This window comes from Solanum tuberosum, unplaced genomic scaffold, assembly GCF_000226075.1.
Source record: "Solanum tuberosum cultivar DM 1-3 516 R44 unplaced genomic scaffold, SolTub_3.0 scf00128, whole genome shotgun sequence".
Taxonomy (NCBI): Eukaryota; Viridiplantae; Streptophyta; class Magnoliopsida; order Solanales; family Solanaceae; genus Solanum; species Solanum tuberosum.
Window position 1 is genome coordinate 869840 of NW_006239053.1, and position 26216 is coordinate 896055.

The 26216-nt window shown below is 29.3% G+C and overlaps 1 protein-coding gene across 1 annotated transcript; it reads right to left on the bottom strand.

Annotated features, from left to right (window-relative positions):
- Nucleotides 1-9010: 9010 nt before the first annotated feature.
- Nucleotides 9011-12453, bottom strand: LOC102586166 (uncharacterized). Its single transcript, XM_006350766.2, has 3 exons — nt 12248-12453; nt 10392-12004; nt 9011-9792 (listed from the first exon to the last, which is right to left on the bottom strand). Exons 2-3 carry the CDS (start codon nt 11807-11809, stop codon nt 9549-9551), a joined length of 1662 nt encoding a protein of 553 aa, XP_006350828.1. The 5' UTR covers nt 11810-12004; nt 12248-12453; the 3' UTR covers nt 9011-9548.
- Between the last annotated feature and the right edge of the window lie 13763 nt (nt 12454-26216).

Here is a 26216-nt window from a genome sequence, read left to right on the forward strand (position 1 = left end):
ATCGGGACGTAGATGATTATGCCATCTTTCTCTACATTGTTTTCCTGCTCTTGCTTCCATTTTCTCAGCAATTTGTGCCCATTTTCTTACTCCAAATTGTTTTACCAACCTAAGCAATTTCCTTCATAATCCCAAAAACAAAAAAAAGTTAAATACAACAGTAACATACTCAGTATAATTTCACAAGTATGATCTGGTGAAGTAGACCGTATACCTGTCTTCTTCATCAGTCCATTGACCTTTGATCAAATAATTTGTTGATGAATTTCCTTCTTTCACCTTTTTTCCACTCTCTTTGACTTTATTTTTTTCATGATCAAACAAACCATTATTTTCTTGTATTTCATTCATATAAAACCCTTCCATACTTGGCTCTGGCAAATTTGGCCATGATATCCCATTTGCATGGCTACTAAAACTTGCATTTCCACCAACAAAATGAGAAAATTCACTAAAAACATTTTCATTATTATTTTTTTGTTGAGGAAAATAATTTTCATGACTCAACAAAAACCTATCTATGGCTGTTAATGGAGGAGGATGATGATTTTGTGATAAATTTTGATAAGGAAGAAAAGCACTTTCTCCTTCCATGGAAAAGAGAAAAAAAAAGGAATATTTTCAGCAAAAACAATTGCTTTGAATAAAAGGAAAGTGAGTGAGTTTTCTTCTAGGTTTGGAAGATATAGACATAAAAATAGCTAATAAAGAGCTTATAATATGTTATCACTATGTATAGAGGTGAGGGTTAATCTCAGCCGTTGATTTAAAAAACAATCCAACGGTTTAGAAATAAGGTGTGAGTGTAACTCCTGAGTTTCCTCTTTGTGTCAACAGTAGAAAGAAATTAAAAGTGAGAGAGATTAGTGCTGTCCTTAATTAATTCTCATTATTGTATAATTTTAAAAAAGTTTAATGGTTTCTAATTCATTTAGAGTTTTAATTTTTTTATTTTTTTATCAATAGTCATGATATTCTAGCAATATAGTCAAAGTCAAGGCTACTCTAAATAGCCTAAAATAGTATTTTCAAAGTAGCATAATAATGTAATCTTGAAATGTGGTTGAAAGATAATTGTTAAGATGATCAAAGAAAATTACGTTTGACTAATAAAGAATGGTATTACTTGTGTTCAAAATATTTCAAGTATTATTATTTGCGAGGTTTGAAATTGTTACAAGGAAGTCAATCAAATCGCAAATGCCTTAGAAAAATGGAATATTCAAATAAAGGGCAGATTTATTTTTACACATGCTCATCTCCCATTGATGGCATTGGACCTTACAACCTTGATCCCAAAATATGAAGTCCCTAAGATATAAGTAAAGGAAGAATTATTTTGTATAGAATTATTTCAGTTGAAAATTAAGATTATTTTTTCCTATCACGCTAGACTTGTATATTTATGCAATATTTGCCTAAGCCTTACTTTTTGTGAAGCAACTATATGGACTGTATTCGGAACACTATTGAGTGTATACTCCCCTCAGATTTGTAATTGTATTTATTAATATAAAGATCATGTGATCATCCAGTAATAAACTTAAAAAAGTCATGAGATGCGAAAAAATGAATTATAAGGACATTATTAATTATACATATTTGGTAAGAGATAAATTAAGAACGATAAAAGATAAATAAATATGTAGATTTTTTGGCAAATAAACGATACATACGTAAAGAAGATTGGTTAATTTGAGAAAATATCAATGAAATGACTTTTTTTAATGTCCAGCATACTTAAGTCATGTAGCTTATACAAAAATTTAAAGTTTTTTTTTCGAGGTATAAGAAAAATGTTTTTTCAACCATTTAGAATTTATCTTTTGCTTTACCAACAATCAGGAGATCCTAAACTATCGATCATAAGGGTATTATTATACACATTTGATAACAGACGAATAAATGTGCAAATTTATTTTGTAAGAGATAAATAAGTGTGTAGATTCTTTAACAAATGAATAATATAGACATGAAGAAAATGGTTAATCTAAAAAAGAATTCAACAAAATGGAGCTTTTACTTTCAGCTTAAGTATGTCATGTAACTTATTAAAAATAATAAGAATTATTTTCTCGAGATACAAGAAAATTATCTCTCCAGTCATTTAATTTATTTTTTATTTTACCAATAGTCATAAAATGCTAAAATATCCATTATAAGGTCACTATTATACGCATTTGATAAGAGATAAATAAATATGTAGATTTGATCAATATATTAAATGGAGTTTTACTTTCAATGTACTAAATCATGTAGCTAATAAAAGATACTATTTTTTCATAGGTGCAAAATAAAAATATTTCCAATTACTTAGAATTTTATCTTTTGCTATACCAATAATGATGAGAGGCTAAATCATCGATTATATGTAAGGTCATTATTATACGCATATAGAAAAAGATAAATAATTGTGCAAATTTTTTTGATAGAGGAGAAATAAATGTGTAGATTTCTTAACAAATGAATGATATAGACATGAAGAAGATTAGTTAATCTAGAAAAATTCCAACAAAATATAGCTTTTACCCTCGATTTAAGTACGTCATATAACTTACAAAAGTTTCTAAGAACTAATTTTTCTAGATACAAAAAAATTCCAATCATTTAAAATATATATTTTTTATTTTATACCAACGGTCTATAAGACATCAATTATAAGGTCATTATTTTACATATTTAGTAAGAGACAAATAGTTAACGAGCAATAAACGTGCCAATTGGTAAGAGATAAATAAACATATAGATTCTTTAACAAATTAATTATATAGAAATGAAGAATATTGGTTAATTTGAAAAAATGTCAACAAAATGGAGTTTTTACTCTCGGCATAAGTACGATATATAGCTTATAAAAGATTCTAATAACAATTTTTCTTGGGTACAAAAAAACCATTTCTCCCAATCAGTTAGAATTTATTTTACTATGTTTTATCAACAATCATGAGATGCTAAAATATCAATTATAAGGTCATTATTATATGTACACATCTTGTAAGAGTCAAATAAACATGCAATTTTTTTAGCAACTGAACAGTATAAACGTGAAGAAGATAAGTTTTTTTTTTTTTATGAGAAACAAGAAAAATGTTTTTCCAATCATTTAGAATTTACTTTTTGTTTTACCAATTACAATCATAAAATGCTAAGATATATATAAAGTATAAGGCCAATAATATACATATTTAGGTGGTGGGGAAAAAAAACCTTTTTTTAGTGTACCAAAAAAAGTTCATATTTATCCATTTTCGCGCCCGTAAATTAAATTAGGGATAAAATATTTTTTTTATTTTTTTTTAAAAAAAGAAGAATTATTGCTCTTAAAACCAATGGGGAATTGAATTTTGTTTTAGAGGATAGGGTGAATTAAAAGGATGATAATTAATAAGGTAATTGATGCTCTTAATTTTCTCCATAGTGTATTAAGAGGGAATTATGGACGACTTTAAGCTCCATATTAATACCTCTCTCAATTACTGTTAAATGCTTAATTACTCATTTAGAGATAACATGATGACCAGCCCCTTAATTTGCTTAAAGGGCAAATAGCACTTTTAATCCCTAAATTAAAGCTATATACTGGCTTAGTCCTAGTATTATTCCACTTATCACTATTAACTTTTAATTAAATTATGTGGGAAATTTTAGTTGTTCAGCTAACTGCCCTTAAAATATTTAACATTGTGTTTACTACTACAAAGGGTAATTGAAGAATCAACATAAATCATAAGTCCTACACATCACTTAATTAACCTAATTCTGCTTGAGACATTTTTTTTCAAAAAATCTTACAAATTTGTTCTAAATGATAAAAATAAAGTATTACTCTTATAAATGATAAAAATAATTAAATAAATATTTTAATAACTTTTGGGCCTCAAATATGTTGGGCCTGAAGCTCACTTGCTTGGGGTTGAACTGGCAGTGGGGCCTCGTATCTTTTGGGCCCAAATATTGGTATGCGGTACTCAAATATTTATTCCAATATTTAATCACATTCTATTGTGTTACTATCAAATTATATAACTTTACTAAGATTAAATTATAAATCAAAGTGAGATATGTATTAATTAATCACGATTTATGAATTACAGTATGTGTAAAGACGTGTGTCATGTTTATAACTGGATTCAGAAAAATCCATATTTGAAATTGAGTACCAGTTAGCCACTTCAGCCCACATCTTTCAGACCAATAAGTTATGACTTATGAAGCCCAATTTACTGGTCTACTGGGCCTACAAAAGCCCATATCTCTTCTAAATAATATCGTTGAACCTTGTCATAACAACAACAATATTCAGTAAGATCTCACAAGTGGAATTTGAAGAAGGCAAAATATATGTAGATTTTATCCTTAGTATATGTGGGTTGGGGTAGAGAGATTGTTTACTTTTAAATTGTTGTTAAGTAGTGAGCTACTAAAAATATCTAGGTAGTGACCAACAAGGTGAAAGTTGTGCCGGAAATCAAATCCTCACCAAAAGGTAAAGTTCAAGTAGCCAAAGCACTAAATTTTATTGATTGATGAAATATGCATGCTTCGTATTCAAATAATACATCTATAACCTTAGCTACACAAGTATATTACGTAATACAATTGTCTTAATTACTATAAAACATAGTGTTAACATCAAGTCAATATGAGTGGATAAGCACCTAATGCTCATCAACTACTTTAGGAAGTACATATATCATGACTTTATTTTTCCTATTTTATGCATGTTGCATGAAGAATATTTTTGAGCAAATATATCAATAAAAGAATAACGATTTGACAAGCTAATATTAGCTATCCCTAGTAGATTGTCCATGTGTTATGTTGGGTATTAAGTATCTTTGAGTTTGAGGACTCGAATTAAAGAATAATCTCAAAATAAGAGTTATCTTAGCTGAACAAAAAAACGATCCTAAGTCCATACATTTTCAAAAAAATATTTATTAAATTGGGATAATTTAATTAACCCCACATTATACACATTATATTTATTGATATCTTAATGAATATATTTTTTGCTAAAATAACACTTATTTTGGGACGTAACAAATGTCTTATATAATTCGGTGAATTTACTTTAGTGGGCCGATGCATTCACGAAAGACATAAATACAGAGACAAAACGTAAGTTATTTTAGGTCCATTATGGATGGGAAAAGGCTAATATATTATATGAAAACAAGTGGACAATTTCCAATCTAAATGTCAAAAAAGCAAGTTATTGTGCTCGTGATATGTGTCTTCTCCTATTTAACTTTTCCACAAAAGAATATGACTTAATTATATACTTTTTCTTTGATCATCAAAGTGTTAAATCAGATTTATAAAAGTATAGTTTAAAATTGCTGAATCATGCAGTTATTATTTTCAAATAATTACACAACACACTCAAATATAATATGAATATTGTTATATTAGTTGTATATACGGAGCGAAAGTATTTTATTTTATTTTATTTATAGAAAATACGACCCTGTGAGATTTGGTCGAAATAAAGTGCATTGTATGTATGTTTGAAGAGAATTTTTACTTCAAAAGAAAAGGTATATTGCATTATAAAACATATATCACTCGTCTCTATCCTTTTTCTAACATATAGCTACGAATCGTAATCAAAGAACTATTATTATAGAGCCTTGATTAAATTTTTAGTCGTAGTTATTTTTAAAATTTCCTCTTGTTCATACGGGTGAGACTTTTTAAATGATTTGTATATTCAAATTTTGGTTTGTGGCGAATGAGAAAACATTAATGGTAATTACTTTTTCTTGTGAAAATAAAGTTTTACATATTTATACCATTTAGATGTTAGATTGTGTCACATTGGTTGAGTGAACCTGCTATTGCCTCCTTATAATATTGTTTTAATGAGTAACCCTCACCAATATGAACTTTGCTTTTGATTTTATTCAAGCTCTGTGATCTGTTTTTTGTTACTTAAAATATCAAACACTTATCCAAATTTGCAGTTATCAGCTTTCTCTTACAAAAAGCATAAATATAATAACATATTTAGTGTGATCTCATAAATATAGTCTGAAGACTAGGATATACATAAATTTTATTCCTATTTTTGTGAGATTGAGAGATTATTTTCGATAGTCAAAAGAATTTAGCAAATACATATTTTATTTTGAATTAACTTGATTATAGCTACGTAGGAATCTATTAATTTGTTTCAATATTCACTATATGTACGGTGTGACAAACGAGCTTTATTTCTCAAATGTGATTTATTTTTTTTGAAAAAGAACAGTATTATCCCCTCCATTCACATCTACTTGATAACTTAACTCATATTCAAAGTTAAATTGAGTTAGATTAATTCAATAATTAAAATTAAAATTTTCGATATTCAAAAACTATATGAAAAATATTATAAGTTGCAATCCTTCTCATATTAATATAATGAAAAAATAAATTTGAAAATGTTAGTCAAAAGTCATGCAATTTGACTTTTGAGAGACAAAATGTGACAAGTAAAAATAAACCGATGAAGAAAGAATATTTGTGGTATTAATTAATGTTCCTCTGGCCACCTCACCCTATCAAATGTGGGAGTTCCTCGTACAATGAACTAAGAAAATTAAAGAAAATCACATGAAGTAGTTGTGTATGATATGGTCTTTCATATGGAAGTATGGTGTTGAAATTAAAGTAAATGTCTTGCATTAATAGTATATTGACGGTGCTACCATACTGCAAAGTAACCGTAAATTAAAAAAGTTTAAAAATTACAGCAATATGAGTTATGATAGAATGGTTGAATCTATTGACTTTAATAAGAAATACAATTAGATTTAAGCTTATGAGAGGTTGAGATTGAAAGGAGTGTCATCCTTAAAAGTAAATCTTGTAATGTGCGAAGATTAATTTAATTCGACTCTAATATGAATATCAGAGGAAATCAGTATTATTAAAACCAATTCTTGATATTTTTGTTTATAAATTGTATTAGTTATTATTGCCTAAAACCCTGCATGTCTCATTATATATGGGTTTTCTTCCACAGATGGAGCACCAAAGTAGTTCCTAATTTCCCACTCCTTGTGATGTGACAAATACACTAGCTTAATTAAGGGATAGTTAAATTAATGAAAAAGATCTCATATGCTTACTTATAATTTGAATGGAAAAAAAATTCTTACGAGAATATAACATTTGTAATCCCAGAGTTTGAAGAAAGAAAATATTGACAGAGCCATTGTATAAATATTAAACATTTTGGCCAGAATTTTGCCAGAAAATTAAAAAAATTATAATATTTTTTTATATTTTAAAACAAATCGATCTTTTTTCCATTTTTTTGTTAAAATATATTTAAGTTAAAAGGGTAAAAATGTTTAAAAAATTAAAATAACATAGAAAAACTATCATTCTAGCCAAATTCTGGCCAAAAAGATTTTTCCTACTGTTAATTACGTACGTAGCACAAGTATGAAACATATTATTCCCTCCTATTTTTCTTTTTAGTCAGAATAAAAGTTTCTCTCTTTTTTAACAACTTTTAATTTTAACTTTACATGTAACATGTTCAATACCACAAAATTAAAATATATAGTAGACTATTTGACTTATTTTTAATTCAATACCATAAGATTAAAATATTAATTTCTTAAACTCTACATCAAATTAAAATAGGACAAACGAATTGAAACCGCGAAAAAATGCTCACCATGTAAAATGATTTCTCGATTATTCCAACCATTTTCCTTTATAAGAAAAAATATGGAGTACAATGAGAATCACGAGGATTGTAATCGGTGAAAATTGGTCAATTGAACACTTTATAATTTGAATCTAATACTAATCATGCAAATACTTCTTATTTGTCCTTTTGTGATCTTTTATATTTAAAAATAATAATCAAATTTCTAATAAAATATAACATTAAAATATAAATTTATAAAACATTACAAAACCAATTGCGATTTGCGACTATCTACCTACTATCATCGCAATTTGAGACTCGTATATTATGCATTATAAATGTTCGTTAATCATTTGATTACAATCTGTAATTCCACTAATTTTTCATTTAGAGAAAGAAAATTATTTTAAGAAAGATCTTCGAATACTCACGCAATAGATATTTTAATCAATTTTTATTATTTTATTTAAATATGTCTCACGTGTAATATTAATAAAGTGATAGTGCGCCTCCTTCAATTATTTATTTGGAGCACAGGCTAAGGTCCACACAATTGCAACCAAATCTTCGTCGTGAACGAAAGGACTCTAATTTCTCAATTTTTTTGTGATTTATAGAAAGATAAGTTCTATCTATAATGGACTGGCCCTTTTATTATTCCCAGCAGAAAAAAGAAAATTATCATCATTATTATTTACTCTATTAGCTAACTCAAATAAAAATAGAAAATAAGGAATCTCTTTGTTTAACAAAATGATGTAAGCATATGAATAAAAGTTAAAAATATTTCATTTTCAGTGATTTATCAGAAAGCGATTTTTTTTCTACTATACTACCGGTTGTTGCTTACCCTTTACATCAAACTTATAGATACATAATATATGTTTGTAAATAATTATTTACATATAATTTGACGTAAACATTGTATTTACTCCTACTATGATCGACGGCATCACAACACGAAAGAGACATTTAGATTAGTACTTCTAGCATAGTCACGTGATAGTGTGTCATGACTCTTTTCTATGCAAAAAAGATAGTAATATATTTATAAACATTCTCTTACTTTCTTGTACAAAGATAAAAATATATAGATCTTACAGTAGATGCACATATATTATATTAAAATAAATAGTACTGTTGTTGTAATAGACCATCTTCATGTGCCAAACCGTACTGTGTTTAGTGCAAACAACATCCACATAGCACAAAGCATGGGCTGCCCTACGCGTCGGATCATGTCATTCAGCAGAGCTACACAACAAAAACAAGAAGAAGTCCCACACAATGAAGTCTGAAGAAAGAAGAGTATACACAAACTTTACTTCTACTTCAAAAGTGAAATAGAGAGTGTGTTTCCGATAACCAGCAAGTAACAAAAGTTACGCATTATTGCAATTATCTATTAACAAAAGTTTAATTACAATTTGGCCATCTGAACTGAACTATGCAAAACAAAAGAAATATGTTAAAAGAAAACAGAAAAATCACCAAGTAGAGGCCCTCTTCACTTTTCTCTGATCTAAAATAGCCAAGACTTGCTGAATTTACACATTTGAAGAGGAGCTGTATCATATTATTACTACTAGAAAGTAGTATTATTTAAATAAGGCCAAAGGGATATGATATGGTTTGTTAATTAACAATTCCAAGTCACCCTCCTTGCTCTTCCTTGTCTCCAACAACACCACTGTCCAGCAATTAACAAACAAAGGGAAAGTCCAAGTGAAGCAGTTGATGATCAAAATTATCTTGGACACCCTTGTCGTTATCCCTTTATTTTATTTTTCTCAATTGTATCTCCTTAACCAATAAGATTTTTCTTCGATCTCGTCTTCTTGTTTTTGTCCTACATCTTCCACATTAATCAATCATCTTTATTCTCTTTTTCGTTTTGGGATTATAGATCAGTATTGGAAGAGTCGAGTGGGTAACAAGTATCTTCACCACCAGTATTCCAAAGAAAATGAGCATAATTAGCTGCATAAAAGTTATTGCTTGGTTCTGCAGCTATAGCTTGATTAAACGTCTCTTCTGCAGCCCAAAGGTCCTTCCTTACTTTCCACAGAAAATTTGCATACTTATTCAATGCCTCTGCATCCTTTGGCTCCACCTCTGCTGCTTTCTTGAAGTACTTTTCTGCTCTGTTTTGTAACAAAACACACAAAAATAAGTCCATAGCAAACCAATAATTGAAGACCATATACTGCTTCTAAACCTCTATAACTTGCTCCAAAAATGTTGTCCCACCCATGTATAATTCTCCAAAATACATACACTATATGACACGGATGCAACAGTATTTTTGAAGGATCCGAACAACATAGTAATTTTCTAAGACTCATAATGTCTAATTACTATTTAGAAAGATATGACACAAATGCAACAGTATTTTGATTCTAAGACTAAAATGGGGACTACATGCAGTATGATATTTCAATGCGAACCCACACCTTGGGACCACTCAGAATAGTAGTATAATTTGGAAAAGATTTAAAGTACTACCACACACTACTCTATCAAGTCCCATCCAAAGTATAACAAAACGACAATTGCTTTGTGAAGGTGATTTTTCAAGCCCACCAAAACAATTTTTCTACGAAGTAACTATGTTGACCTTATGTTATCAGCTAATTGAGCAAACAAATCATGACTGAATCTTTCCCAATTAGGTAAAGTTCTCATCTTAGCACAAATAAAGGATAAAAATCTAACATAAGAATAAGAGAGAAAATTTTGGTACCTGTCATAATCTTGGGCGACCAAGAAAAGAAATTGAGCATAATTGGTTAGCAATAGTGTATTTTGCGGTTCTTGCTTTAGCTCCACTAGATACAGCAGCTCTGTTTTGATATACTCTGCATAGTTGCCGACTTCAATATTTGCGTTTATTGGAGAGACAAATCTTTGCATGGTTTCATGATCCAAGGACTCATCTCTCACTGAAGCCTGCATCTTAGAAGCCTCATCTACAATTGAATTCCAAATCTGCAACTCTTCTTCCGTTGTTTCTTGTCCAGATACACACTCTTCTTCACCAACCCTACCGCGCTCGATTGAAGAAATCCCATTCGACATCTGTCCGTCAAACCTCCCATCACCATCATTTCCACTAGCAATTGGCTTGTAGCTCCCACCACCATTGCCTCCACCAATTGAAGTAACTTTTCCACTTGAAGATGACACTGAAAATGTCTTAATTGCAGAAGAATCAAATTTCTGGTTGAAATGACTCTCATCTAAAGTAGAAACAGTCTCGGTGAGTGGTGGCGGTGTAGCAGCAATAGCAGCACTGCTTGCCATAGAATGAACACTATAATTAGCCAACAGTATCATCACATATACCATTAAAGTTGGTGTATGTGAGAATACTTGCTGGAATAACCACACAAAAGATGCATGCATCTCCTTCTGTACTCTCACTAAGATCCCCTGTAGATCTTCATAAAACAGCAATTCCCTCATCTGCAAAGTATAGCTTTGCAGCTCTCGAATTATGAACACCATATTCGAAAATGCTTTTTTCACAGAACAGTATGCTGACTCTCCTGTATCTCTGACCCCATCTTGCCATTGTTTTTTTCTCTTTATAATCCTAAGAGAAAAAGGGAGATCCACACTATTCGCCTTCCATTCAATATTCGCAGGAATTATCTCGTCTCTTTCAGGCCAATCCGGTTGTTCTAGAGGATCAAACGGCCTCTGATTCTCCAAAAACTTAATATCATAACTATCACTGCTAATACTTTCATCCCTTGTTTCCATAGAGTCACTCTGAGAACTTATAGTACTGGGATTTTCAACGTCTGATAACTGGAATTTCTTTGCCAATTCTTGTATCTCCTTCGAAAATTCTTCATCTGAAAATGAATCTAAGCTGGCGCTGGTGCTAGAAGCCCTTCTAATTGTTCTAGTCCTTGGCTTAAGCTGCTCACAAGATTTAGATCTGTATAGATTCAACAATTGGGTACCAAAAAGTGCGGATTTGTCGGGCCTATGGACATACCGGCAAATAAGAGACCCTTTTCTGCTAAAACTATGGCGTTTTGAGGAAGAAGGGGAAGAAATTGCAGAAGCAAAAGTTTGAGAAGAAGAAGAGGTTGAGTGAGGAACAAAAGGTTGAGCCCATTGCAAACATGTAGTGGCAACTTTCACTCCCATTTTTCTCCACTCAAAAACTCTTAAACCAGAGATTATATGGAGGGTTGAAAATAGACAACTCAAAACTCGAAACCGAAACCCAGAATACTAGCAACAAGAAAGAAGAAGAAAAAAGTCTCAACCCTTTTGATTCGGATCCACAAAAAGGCTTCACCTTACTTTCTTCTTTGATTTCAAAATTCGAGATCCCAAAACCTGCAAAAACAAGTATAAATGAACCGACCAAATAAGTCAAATCACGTTCACAACTGTTTCCCTGAAAATACACGGAAAGGGTAAACCATATAGTTTTCGAGTTGAACTGAATTAGTAAACGCAAATATATATAATAACCAAAAAGTTGTTTCAGCCATTAAAATAGGATCAAAATAACAACAAAGTTCAATATTAATAAAATGAACATAGAAATTCATCTCAATTTATCAAAAGAAGACTTACGTCCTAATAATACGCAGCACTGTCACCGAAAAAGCAGTAGCACTGTCACCGGCAAAGCAGTGATTTCCGGCGGTGAAAGCGAAGTATGAGCACCGCAGAAGACTTACGCTTATCAACAATTGCAGTTAGTTGAGGTGTTATATATATGCCAGCTTGAACAGAAAAAGGGCACTTTCTATATTATAATTTCATTAATTATTATAATAATAAAAATAAACAAAAATTTATAATTTTTTTTAAAAAATCTCAACAGAGTCCAAAACGGACGGAGAAGTACGAATAGAATCAAGTAGTATAGTAGTATACACGTATACTATATATTATAAAGAGTTGAGAAGTTGCCGGTATGATATTTTACTCTCTTTTTTTTTTTCGGTATAATGCTAGGATATTTTTGACAGCTGTGCCCAAGTCATAGCCAATTTGCAATGAAGAAGATTCTACATTTTTTGTTTTACTTAAATTATATGGAATTTTTTATCATATTAATATTAGTTATATAGAATAATATACATGGGAGTTCAGACAAACACAGTAATTTTTTCATAGATTTTGTATTTGTATTGAAAAATTAAATAATTATATGTATATATTAACTTTTGAACCCATACCAAAATCGATTGATAGCTCAGTGGTAATGAATGAAGCATGGAAATACTTTTCACGCTAGAACTCCGAAACTTCATATTCTGTCTCTGCCTCTAGTTTTAAATATCTAAACTTAGACAAGTGAAAAAGAATGGAGGGAGTATAACATAAAAAAAAAATAGACTTTTATTACTTTAATTGTTTATTAAAGAAGTGATTTTTTTAGGGTGGTTTATGAAATATTTTGCAAACAAAATTCTCAAATATATTTTTCAGTGAAGAAGTGAGTCGACGTTTATTTATTTTTAAAAAAAACTCGTATACTAACAGTTAATAATATTTTTGCAAGTTCTAATCATTCAAAACAATTTTTTTCCGTATAAACTACTGTATATTTTCAAAAAGCTTTGTAACAAAATTATTTCCAAAATACATCTCAAGTGGTGTTAACTTTAAAATGCATGGGTGGAGCTAAATAGTAAATAATCCAACGGAATTTATTGAATTTCTTTCATCAAATTTTTTTTTGTCTAATATAAAAAAAAGTTAAATATTTATCTTTCTTAATGAACTAAAAATGACTAGTTACATATTAAAGTCTGCTGTGTTGCGTTCTTAATAGTTTATTTCTTAATATTAGTTCTGCCTCAGTATATAAATGATATAAGTACTATTTTATGAATATTACTACTTAATTAACACACAAAAATACAGCAACAAGTGGGTAAAAGATCTCCCGCAGAAGGAATCAAATCGTATAGTTTGTAAACATGTACACATTGACGCCCGCAAATTTGCCGGTAGCCTGTTACACTTTGTATGGGAACTAGGATTCTCCATATTCATCTGTCTTAAAATAATTATCATATTTTATTTTTCAAAAGTTAATTTATATAAACACTCCATATTTTAATTCCAGTATACTCTATCTTCAAAAGAACTCCCACAGAACTATTAATAGTTATTTTTTCCTATATCGATATGATAAAATATATCTTAGTCAAAATTCTATGAATTCTACATTTGAAAATTCAAACATTGATAAGTAATTTGAGACGGAGAAAATATTTTTATTCAGAAAAGTATTGAATAAACAAATTAATTACTAATTTTCTTTTTGAACTATTGACAATCTTAAAAACACTTATTTAATCTACTGGTAGGGGCATGGAGTTATTAACAATAAGTCAGAAAAGTCTTGAAAACACTTTAAAACTTAACGATAATTTAAAAGTGTATTTCACTCATATTAGGAGATTGAGTTATATCAATAGCTTAAAAATAAAACTAATATCAGGTCGAATTTAGAGGTGTTTTTTATCTCATATATTGTAGAGAGTCAAAAGGCAAATTGGAGAAAGGTAGATATCTTGGAATATGGGGTGGTGTAGCAAACGAGAGACTCGTTGGGTGATTAGTTAGTTTAACGCGGCTCACTTCACGGGACTTCTGGATTTTAACCAACAATGGGAACGTGCCACGTGTCCAGTAGATTTTTTCTATAATTTTTTATTTTACTTTAGCAATTTTGATGACACGTTTCAAAAAGTTCACATTTTAGTTTAACTGGCTGTCATTTATTGTGTAAAAGCTTTACTTAAACATAAGAGAAAGTCGGTTAATTGCGACTATAATTTATTATAAGAAGATTTTTCTTACAACTTAGTTTTGTTTGTACTATAAGCAATGAAGCATGAGAGGTGAGATATTATTACTTTGGCAAGTTGAATCTTTAAATGATTTGTATATTTAAAGGAGCGGTCACCTAATCATTTTATTGACTTATATTAAATAAGAAATAATGAAAATTTTCAAAACTTCCAGTAACGCAATCATATTAATATATTATTGTAATTATTATTTCAATCGAGGTTTTTTTTTATCCTAACAAAACTAAATGTCATGCGTTAGCAAGGAAACCAAATCGCGAGTTTAATGTAAGAGACATGGAAAACTATTCATTCCAAAAAAAATTAGGCCTAATAAAAAGATGTGTCCTTTAAAGCAAGACACGATCATGTTGATGTAAATAGATTGTTCGTTTCATGTAATGAAAAGATTATATTAAGAAATAGTTAATTACTACCACTGTTAATTTTCTAGACCAGTGAATTTTTACAAAATTAACTTATAATAGCATGTGGTTGCACATATTTAATTATAAAAAGAATATGTAAATATGTGACTTATAAATATATGGCTAATAAAAGTCAAAAGACAAAACTCTGGCAAATGATTTAGGGCTAATTGTGTAATGAGTCTACCTGATTCCAAAGGTTCTACTTCCTTTTGCACACACCCTTTTCTTTTTTCTTTTCACTTTCATTTGATATTCCTTTTCCGAACAAGCCTCAAGCTTGAATGAGCTCTCTAACTGGTTATAAAGTTTCTTTTACATTTTCCAAAAAAAAGTCATTCGATTCCTCATGGAGGAAATAACAATAATATATTTAGCGTAATTTCATTGATAAGGTTTAATAATGTTAAAGTATATACAAATTTTAATTCTACTTTATGGAGATAGAGATATTGTTTTCAAAACATCGGCTTCAATAATGCATATTAAAACAAATTTAAAAGGGTAAAAAGCCATAAGCTATGAAAATATCACAATTAATTAGAGAATCATTGTGAACCACATGAAGGAAAACATTAACCAAAACAAAATAAAATGATAACCAACTTTCATTTGTTAATTAAAAAAAGTTTAAATAATGAGGATTATTTTTCTTCCAAGCTGTTGCGCAATTGCGTTATTAATGCTATTTTTATTCCTCGCTAAATCTCCTCTTTGTTTTTGTTATTTTATTTTTTTGGTTATTAGAATTTGGTGCCAAGCACTTCTATTTGAAAAAAAAAATGTGATGAGTGATAACACAGATGAATAAAGCTGTGTGTGTCAGAAAAATATAAATATAAAAATGGTGACTGGCCATTAAATTGCTCGTGCTCTTTTTTTTTTCCAGAAGTCTCTTGCGAGTGCAGTATCAAATTTTTTTAAAAATATTCAATTGTTTTTACGATTGTTCAATTTTACTAGTCTTTGCACACCTATTAATACTTTATCTATTACTAATTACTTGTCCACTTTTTCTTTTATAGTTGTCTCTAATTACTTGTCTATTTTGACAAATCAAGAAAGGACAAATTTTTCTTACCTATTATACCTTCAATTAAATGATTAATTACTTTGAAAAATGTAAAACTTTCGTCCACTTCATAATTAATAGGGATAAAATGGTAAATTCACTATGTCATTAATTGTTTTCTTAATATGTGTGTCAATTCAAAAGTAGACAAGTAATTAGGGACAAATGAAGTAATAAGTAATATAAATATTTTAGACATGTGTTGTAGTGCAGTAGTTAAATTGTTCGATTCTTAATTAGAAATCTTGAATTTGAGCTTTAAATATGAAAAAATCATTATTAGAAACTCTACCCCCTAAATGAGTACTGTAGTACGACCAAATTTAGTTGAAGCTCTAATGTTGACTCTGAACACCAGATAGAAAACCGGAAAAAAAAAATTAAAAAAAAATATAAAATGCATATTAATTGATATATAATTTTTGGATTTTGGGAAATAATTTGGTAAATAATAATTAATATTAAGAATAAAACATGAAAAATAATAATTCATGATATTCGAAAAATGACAAGTAAAAGTGAAGATCTATTTTTAATATAGTAAAAAATAAAAGTAAATGAAGGTGGCACTATATTTTGCAAGTATATATTAATATTCATATTATCATATATTAGCTTCTAGATTTATTCACCTCAATGATCCAAAGTTATTTTACATTTCAACACTAGATATCATTTGGTACATGTTTTGAAATTAATTATATCCCATATTTGATTATCATATTAATTAGTCTCAAATTATTTTATCTCATCAATTATACTAAAAAGTTTGAAATACTATTCTATATAAAAGATAGGAAAAAATATATCCTATTTTGTCCCTCATACCATGCTACATAAATTTAGGCCTAATATTGTAGTTGGCATATTCACACGTGAGAGATCTCTAAGTTGCTATATCTTTATACCTCAAAACTAGACAAATCTCTTTTGAAACGATAAAAAAAATCTTTTGTGCTTAAAAAAGTTTAACCCTCACCTGCAATTTTTTAAATAAATCTTGTTGAAGTGAGGGGGATTCGTGGATGCGTGCGAGACATATTACGTAGTACGGGGTAAAAAATATACTAAAGAAAAACTCATGCTTTGAATCTTAGAAATATCGATATATTATGATTTTAGTCACAGTAATATTTAACTAAATATATTTATATTTAAATAATTAAAATTTCTGCTTTTAATTTTGATATACCCCTTTAGTGAGTTTTCAAAAAATTAATAAATTATTAATTACTATATTAGTTAACCTTGTTTAACATTCAATTTGTTTTGTCATCGTATGAGTTTAATATAGTTAAAACAAATAGGCTGAATATGATTTATTTCCTGTTGCTTGAAGGTATAATAATGATTAAAATTAAAATTTATGAATAACTGTTGAACAGAAATACAATTATTTTATACTGAATTGTTAGAAATAATGCAATTAAAATCTATTGTACATAAGTGATATTATTATGTTGTGTGAAAATCTACAACTTTCTGTCTATCATTCTCATTGTGCTTTGATTTCTTTTCGTGAAGAAATCATTTTGTCTTTCTCAGTAAAAAAAAACTTCCAAACTGTTTGTATTTATTTTTTTCAATCAATTGCACAATGTGTTTTTTTTTCATTTTTTGGTGCAAAAAATGAGTTAAATTATTAGATTCCATATAAGAATATAATAACCAATACAGGCATAAGTTAAAAAAGGAAATCTGCCTATTATTTTAATTACTAAATGAGAAACAATAAAGAGTATATTATGAAAATAATTTTCATGTCGTTTCAATTTATGTAATATTTTTCAAGTTACTTAAAAAAATGACATCTTTTTAGATTTAGAAATAATTTAACTTTAAACTTTTAATTTTAATTTTAATGAGATGATTTCTAGCCATATAAATTTATATGTTTTGTTTTATACCATAATAATCTTTAATTTCCTCTTAAACCTACCCAATCAAACATATTCACGTAAAATAGGGTGATTTGATTGACTATCTAAATTTTCATCTTGTTGTTGAAAGTCCAATCTCTTCACTATTTTCCATTTCCTGACAATATTTTAACCTCGATATCGCAATCCTTAGGTATCAACATTTATATTATATTTACCCGATAACATATCAATCATATATTTTTCACTATGTTACAAATTATCCTATGTATTATTATTCTCTTTGTATCCTAATTATTGATTTGATTAAGAAAGGGTAAGGAACCAACGGTGCATAAAGTAAAGCTCAGAAATGGCGCGGCCCACTTGCAATATTTATTTTCTTATCACTTAATTAACAGACTGAAATAAGTTCGTAATTGATAGTGACAGCATCGGCCCATGAATTTGATGGGCCCACTCCCAAATTAATCAGCGGCCTAGTCCTTCACGCTCACCGGACATGTTGAAGGATCCCTATTGTAGTTCCGATTAAATTAAAATCACGAACTACAAAGTTTATATGGGTGGCGAGATTTTCTACATATCCAAAATTTTGAATTTCAAAATCTCTAATTAGGGTGAAACATTTCCACCACTGCACTAGAACCAATGTTGATGAAAGATACCAACAATTACTCAAACCTTAATTAAATTAATTATTGATAAGGTTATTTTTCGTGATATAACGTGCAATGATATAGACAACATTTTCTCCCACCGTTCAATTGTGTTTGACATGAATAATTATACTATGTGTTACATAATATTTTTATTATATAGGAAAATTTTATTAGATATAGTGTCTAAGAAAAAATAAAAATATCGAAATTTATAACTACATATAAGATGTGTTTAAGAAAAAATAAAAACATCGAGACTTATAACTCTATATAACATATCGTGAGAATTTTGCGCTCATAAAAACAATGTAATTAAATAAAAACTGAAAATCAAAATATTTTTTCAAAATATAATAACTATCGTTCCTTTTGACACAAGCTAACAAAAAAATAAGAACTGTGATGGAGTATTATATTTAAATTTTAAAGATGATAAAATTAACCCATAAAAATATAATTTGTCTAAATTTGAACGGGTTATTGACCTAATCATTTGTAGCTTAATCCAATTCAAAAAAATTTATCCTATTTTCTATTTAATGTGTTATACATAACCGTAATAAAAAAATATATTAAATACTAAATATTAAAAAAAAAACAAATAAATTAATTAACTTAATAAAAATTGAGTTGATTTTGGTATGACCCACATTTCAGTCTAATTTATTTTTGCTCAAGTGATTTTTAAGCGAGTCAGTCAAAATCACTCATTTAACTCTTGTAATTATATTTCTTGTCTGTGACGTCAGTTTATTTGGTTCTCCGTGTGAGATATTTTTTCTCTGGGTGAAATGATATTTAATGTTAATATTTAAATCACGTGCTTTATATATAAAAATAAATAAATAAACATGTTTACCAGTTGAATCCACTTTGGTCCAATATGACTGAGTGGGTCAGTTGTGTTTTGGGATTGTGGGCGACAATTTCAAATCAATCTATTTCTTTGATTAATTTATTTCCTTTTTATTTATTAAAAAATACCAATACCAATACCACTTGTATGTGAAAAGAGATATTCTAATTATTCACTTTGTACTCAAGAAGCTAAAGTCATATATATCTGCTTTAATAAAATTTATTAGCTTGGAAAATAACTTCTTTTACCTTCACAAATTAGTGATATGCTCTATATATTTTACTTCATATTCACTTGTAGAATTTTACAGTATATCATTGTTGTAAAATTTATGCGCACTATTTAAGCATTTATGTAACGATCGGGTTCCGTCGTTATAGAAAAGCCAACGGGAAAATTTTTTGGGTTGGAAAACTTTTTCGTAGTAACTTGAAATTCTCCAACCTAGTCCAAATTTGGACGAAATCGGAAAGGTGTAGGGAAATCTGGCAACAATTGGGTGATCTATTTATGATTTTGATTACATGGGTAGTTAGATAAGTTGTTAAGGAACCCGTACGACTTTACGGAATTGAATTCGGGTGAGTAGAACTCCCGAAATCGATCTTAGCGTGAATGGTATTTTCTAAGCGTCGTTGGTTAAAGATGTGTTATGAAATGGGGGTTTTGGAATTATTAAAATAGCTCACTGCTTCATGCAAGCCGCTTTGGCGGTGGTTGTGGTCGCTGTGGTGAGGACGCTGTGGCGGGCCAGACGCAACTTAAAGTCGTAAATAAACCCCAAAAAGACTTTATCCTGTACTTTTCGATTTTTAGAGCTAAAGAACGAACCCCAAGCGACTCTTGACAGTTTTCCACTAGTCTTGAGGCTAAATGTAAGTTTTTCACTCCCCGAATCTGTTTTTCTATCCGTAGAACGTAATAGAATGGGTAATTTTCGATGGGGGAGGGTTTTGATCTAGATTCTATGGTGGAAAAAGCCCTAGTTTAGGTACTAGAGATCATGGGTATGATCTAGGGTTTATAGAATTGTTAGCGATTGGGTAATTAGAGATTGTTTATTGATTCTCGTGTTATATTGATTGTTTGTAGACCAAGAACAAGTGGAATGAATTCGAAAAGGGAGGGATCAAGTTTCTTAGGGTTTCAGGCTTGTTTCGAGGTAGGTGATGGTTGTGATTCTATTATTGTGTGATGTACGTTTGTTCTAGCTTCATTATGATACATGTATGTATATGAATGTTGCATTATTGATCACACTTGATGTAAGTAAGATAGATGAATGATGGTTACCATGAAATCATGACTTAAATGTATAATCTTGAGGATATACTTGTGATTGTGATTGTGGTGTGTTGAATGGTCGGTTGCCACGTTTCGACATAACTAACTTGGATCAGTTGCCACGTTTCGACATATTTATGGGATCGGTTGCCACGTTCCAGCATAATCATTGGATCGGGTACCACACTCCGGCATGCTAACTGTTTGGGTTTGGGTTCCATGAGAGGACCAATGACTTGTCATAATTGTGTATTTTGAGAAATGTGAAGTTGTTCGTTGTATGTAAATGTTGATAATATTGTACTTGTTCGGTATGCGCATGTGATTATATTGTTGTAATGGCTTATATATGTTACACTTAGTGGGATAACCGCGTGATCCTACCAGTACACTGTGGTTATGTACTGATACTGCACTTGCTCTTTCTTTGTTGAGTACAGGGCATCTTCAAGCGGCTACTGACAGACCTTGCTTAGAAGATCAGTGATCGTTCGAATTCAAGGGTGAGTCAATTCTTCCATGAGTTCTCCTTTTGTCTATGTCCACCATTTCGGACTTAGACTTTCTAATTAAGTTTTAGTTCATTAGTATGGGGTTGTATCCCTTCTTGTTTAGACTTGTTGAACTTTAGATGTTTTGGTACATTGACTTTTGTGTAATTTCCGCATTGTTTAAGTTGTTAGATCTTTTGGAAGTTTATGGGAACTTCAGTTTTAGCTATTATTCCTATTTTCGTATCCTTTAATGCTTTAGTTTTGGTTTAGTTGCTTTGTTGGGTAGTACTAGTGGTTCTCCCATTAGAGGGTTAGTGTGGGTGCCAATCATGACGGTCTGGATCGTAACAATTTACCTTTTGTAATATTACAATATCATATAAACTTTTAATATTTTGAATAAGATAATGAAAATGTAATTTTTTATGGCATTAGGAAGGAAAAAAATAGAAAAGGACGTAAATATCATTCTCATGTCCACATTCCTCTTTGTCACGATTTTTTTGGAATATTCCATTTCTTTAAGGTTTCATCTAATTGGGTAAGTTTAATATGATATAATATTGAAAATAAGTATATATACAATTGGTATAATAACTGTTTAATTTCATAAAGTAGTGTGAACATATTTTATACCTCCCCCAATATTGTTTGAAAGATCAAACTTTTTTCCCGACTTTGAATAATAGATATTTTTGTTGTGAATCAAGTTGACTTTGTACAAGCTTGTGTGTTAGAAGTGATGAATGGGCTGATTTAGATGGGATTATTGAACCGAGTAAAATACTAGAGAATTTTATTTTGGATCCAGACCCAATTATCAATTAATTAGTTAAATCGAAATAGGGGTTAGACAGAAGAGTTATGCATATAGTAAAGAAATGGAGGGGAGCCGGATCCGATAATCGGTCTTAACTTCTCATCCTCATTCTTATCTCTCTATCTTTAGTTACTTGTTATTTCAGTACTTCTCTTTGTAATTAAAGTGAAGTTATTATAATTTGGCTATCAACGATTATATAATGTTTGAGAGTTTATGTTAAATAATCGGGTTTGTTTCATATTCTTATTCTTTTCTATTTATTCAAAGTCGGAGGGAATCAATGTCTACTCGGTATATTTTATTTTACATACTAGTATCTTAATTACACAACTAGTTTGCTTAAAAATCACGACTATAAATTATTATTTGCACATTGTATCTCGTTGAGATCATATTGATTATGTAAGAATTTTATGCAAGTACATTTTACACGTAAAGTAAGAATGCATGCAATTATAAATTAGATTAGTTTACCGCGCTATAATTGACAGTGAAAGACAAACATAGGATTATAGTTTTAGTGAAAGCTGTTAGTGAAAACTTACGAGATAACAAAAAATACAAGATTACAATTGAAAAATAAATCTCTTCAGGCTGAGGCGCGGATATCTCGCTCTCTTTAAGGAGATTCAAGCCCACTGCAGCAAATGTTTCCACCGGTCCAACAGTAGTTCTTCTTGACTTGTCCCCTCCAGGATACAACAGCCTAATCACAATATATAACTCAACAACTCTGGACAAGAGTTGAGTCCAAAGCTCCACAAAAAAGAACACCTCCCTTCAACTAATAAGAACTCTCTTTTTGACAAACTTTTTCCTCTCTATCTTTTTCTTATGTGTTGTATATCTCACAAACCAAATGAAGACCGTACCACCACTATTTATACTAGAAGAAGTCTTCCTAGCAATGAATAGGAAGATAATGGTGTAGTAAATAGTGAAGATAATGGTTTTAGGAGTTACATATGTTACAAGGATAATGGAAGAGTAAAAAATGAAAATAAAGAGAGTGTTACAAATGCATCCAACGGCAAATGAACATGCTGCCCAATTCCAACGTTCACTGGAACGTTTCTGCCAGCATTTTATGACCACTAAGTCAATGGCCAATTCATGAGTAATTAGGCAATATTAAGACACCAAAATAATGAGCAAATTTAATATAAAAAATAATATTAAAATGCTCAATCACTAACATGAACAAGTATAGAAGATAAAGAAGTCTATTGAACGTGAGAGACCTAAAGAGAAGGGAAATAACTACGTATATGACTCAAAGCATTTTTAAATTTCATTTCCAAATGTATGCATAATCCAAGCCTAACTTAATTATGAGTTCAATCGATCGTGTTCATAAAATTTATCTTGGATTCGCCATAAGCAGATACAAATAAATGTATGGGTTCTTCAATGGCTAAACTTGTACAATATTTATATATATGTGCGACAAACAAGTACAAATAGTCTTACATATATACTCTTTATAATAACCTATTTTCAAAATTATATATTATATATATACATCCATTAATCTCTAATTATTAGGTTCTTGTCAATCATATTCTCCAAAATTGGGTATGGTAGTTGAATAGAGTCATAACGAGCATAGGTAGGTACAAAGGTAGCACTCTACGTGATAAGTTTGGCCTTAAAACTGCAAAAAGAAGAAAAAAATTGGCACCTAATTTGTTAAACTTCTTTTTCACATGCCATGTTTTTAATTATTATATATTAATTATTTTCCAATCCGTGGCTCAGTACTCTATTAACAACTAAACATTTGTGCGGTGCTTGAATTTTTTGATGTTAAACGAAAGATATGTCAAAACTCAAATGTATAAAATATTCTAATTTTATGGCATGTTATGTGAAATGTTTAGAATTAAAGAGTTGTCAGGAAAAAAAAAAAGTAACATAGTTTGTAGACGAACTAAAAAAATTGAAATGCAAGAAAGTAACAAATAATGTCAAATGTTTTTTTACTCCTTAATTAACAAAGAACGTCACATTCAGATCGAGCTATGTTTCGTGGTAGCTATATATAGTTGTGGGTCTCGATTTAACAGTTTTTATTCTTGATCTAGCTACAAAACTATAAGGATAAGATAGTATGAAAATATAAACATATAAAACCTAAGAAGAAATTACTATTAGGTGAACCCAAAAATTGATCTTTTTCAATCAGTTGTATAATATGTTTTTAAATACAAAAACTTAAAACTTAAATTAAAGTAAAAAGAAATAGATTTATTATAAGGTTCATTTTAAAATTGAAAATAAATCTGATACAATCCAACAAAAATCTAAGAAATGATCATAATTGAAATAATATTTGATTTAACTTGATGTTTAATAACGACATTGGACCTATGCATGTGATTTTGACTAATTCAAACACTCCAAATAAAATTTATTTAGAAAGTATCCTCCATAAATAAAATCAATAAATACTCATAACTTAAACTTGAGTCTAACTCCAACTAAAGATGAAAAGAACTTGACAATCCCATGCCACCATAACCTTTTAGTAATGTGACATGAACAATTATATATTTAGTTAAAATAATCTTAGCTTGTTTATAGCATAAAGATTTTCAATAACTAGTATATAATTTAATCTGTGATACGAACGCTGCCTATTCTTAAATGATCAGATAGTGTAATTTTATTTATTGTTTACGTTATCAATATATTGTAAGAATTAAACTTATTGTGTGGCCTCTTTACTTTACATATATATCGAAGGTATAAAGTTTGTTACAAAATCGCTTTATATCTGTTTGATTAATTTACACAATTTTTGTGTGGAGCACATAACACATGTACATATAAAGTGAGATATTATTTAGATGTGAATTTTATCTTTCTAATTTTCTAATATTTATTATTTAGATGGAAATGAAATAATAGGATAATTAGGTTTGAAGAAGTGGACAGAGATTGAAGACGCCAATGCCACGACAATATAATCTCCTTATCTTCTCATTACCATCTTCCATTTTTATTTTTTGATTGAACTAATTAATTAACGTCACATTCCCTTCTTGTCCACCAAAACACCAATCACTACAATTGGATGACAGCTCTTTAATATTTAGCTTTCCGTTTTATCACAGATTTTGAAGTTAAAAACTTTGAAGAAAAAAAATTCAAGTGTGATTTTTTGAAACAACAGATTTTGTTTAGGTGTATATGCATTTTACTTGAAAAAATATATATAAAGATCAATTTTTTTTTGAGATCTAACTAAATTTATGTCAAATAATTGATTAAATTTTTTTAAATCTAACTATTCCTAACTGCTAGCTTAAACTCTCGCGCATGTTTCTATTTTTTTATGAAACTATATTAAATATGTCATTATTGTTGTAATTATACGCTGGAGATTTTTTTTATTTCTTTACGTGTATATAACAAGGGTGAACTATAACATTCTCTAGTACATTTCAAACGTTTAACTCGATCGATTACATATATTAATATTCTTTGACTTCTTGGGCGTGCTCGGTATAAAGGAAATGTTTCAATGAAAAATATTTATTCAGAAAATATTTATGAAAATAACAAAGTCTTTTTTATTTGTTTTGTTGAATTCAATTAGTAATATAATTTGGATAAATATTAGGGGAGATAGAGATGGAGTTTACTATTTACTGTGGTTGGGTGAAAATGAGGTTGTATTGTTGAAATGTGGACATGACACAATCAACATAAAATGTAAAACTTGATTTCCCTATTATCATAGAAAAATCATTTTTCCATTTTAAAAGATATTATTTTCTTAGAATAAATGTACTTAAAATAAATTTGACCCATCCAATTTGATATATAAAAATAAAAATAAAAAATCTGAAAAATATTTAACATTAGTTTGTCTTTTGAGTTGAATTGGGAGAGAAAATCCAGAGCTATAGAATAAGAAGAGTATGACTAGGCAAATGTTATCCAAAAACATGATATTTTCTCCTTCATCCACATGCATTAAAGAAATTAAATGTATCAATACGAGTTGTGGTATAGTGTTGGAATTCCTCCATCCTTAATCAGAAGTCTTGAGTTTAATTTCTGATATGGAGAAAACTCTATTGGTAGCCATATCCTTAGAATAGATACTTGCAGTTCACGATCCGAATTTAATCGAAACTCTTGTATAAATAATAATAAAATATTAAAAAATGTTTTAGAAGATCAACACGAATGTCAGAAAGAAAAGTCCCCCCCCCCCCCCCC

Excerpts from the sequence above, each read along its gene's own strand:
- LOC102586166 (XM_006350766.2), bottom strand. The coding sequence starts at position 11,809 with ATGGGAGTGAAAGTTGCCACTACATGTTTGCAATGGGCTCAACCTTTT. Across the intron at positions 9,793-10,391 it reads GTCGCCCAAGATTATGACAG|AGCAGAAAAGTACTTCAAGA; the intron begins GTACCAAAATTT and ends GTTACAAAACAG.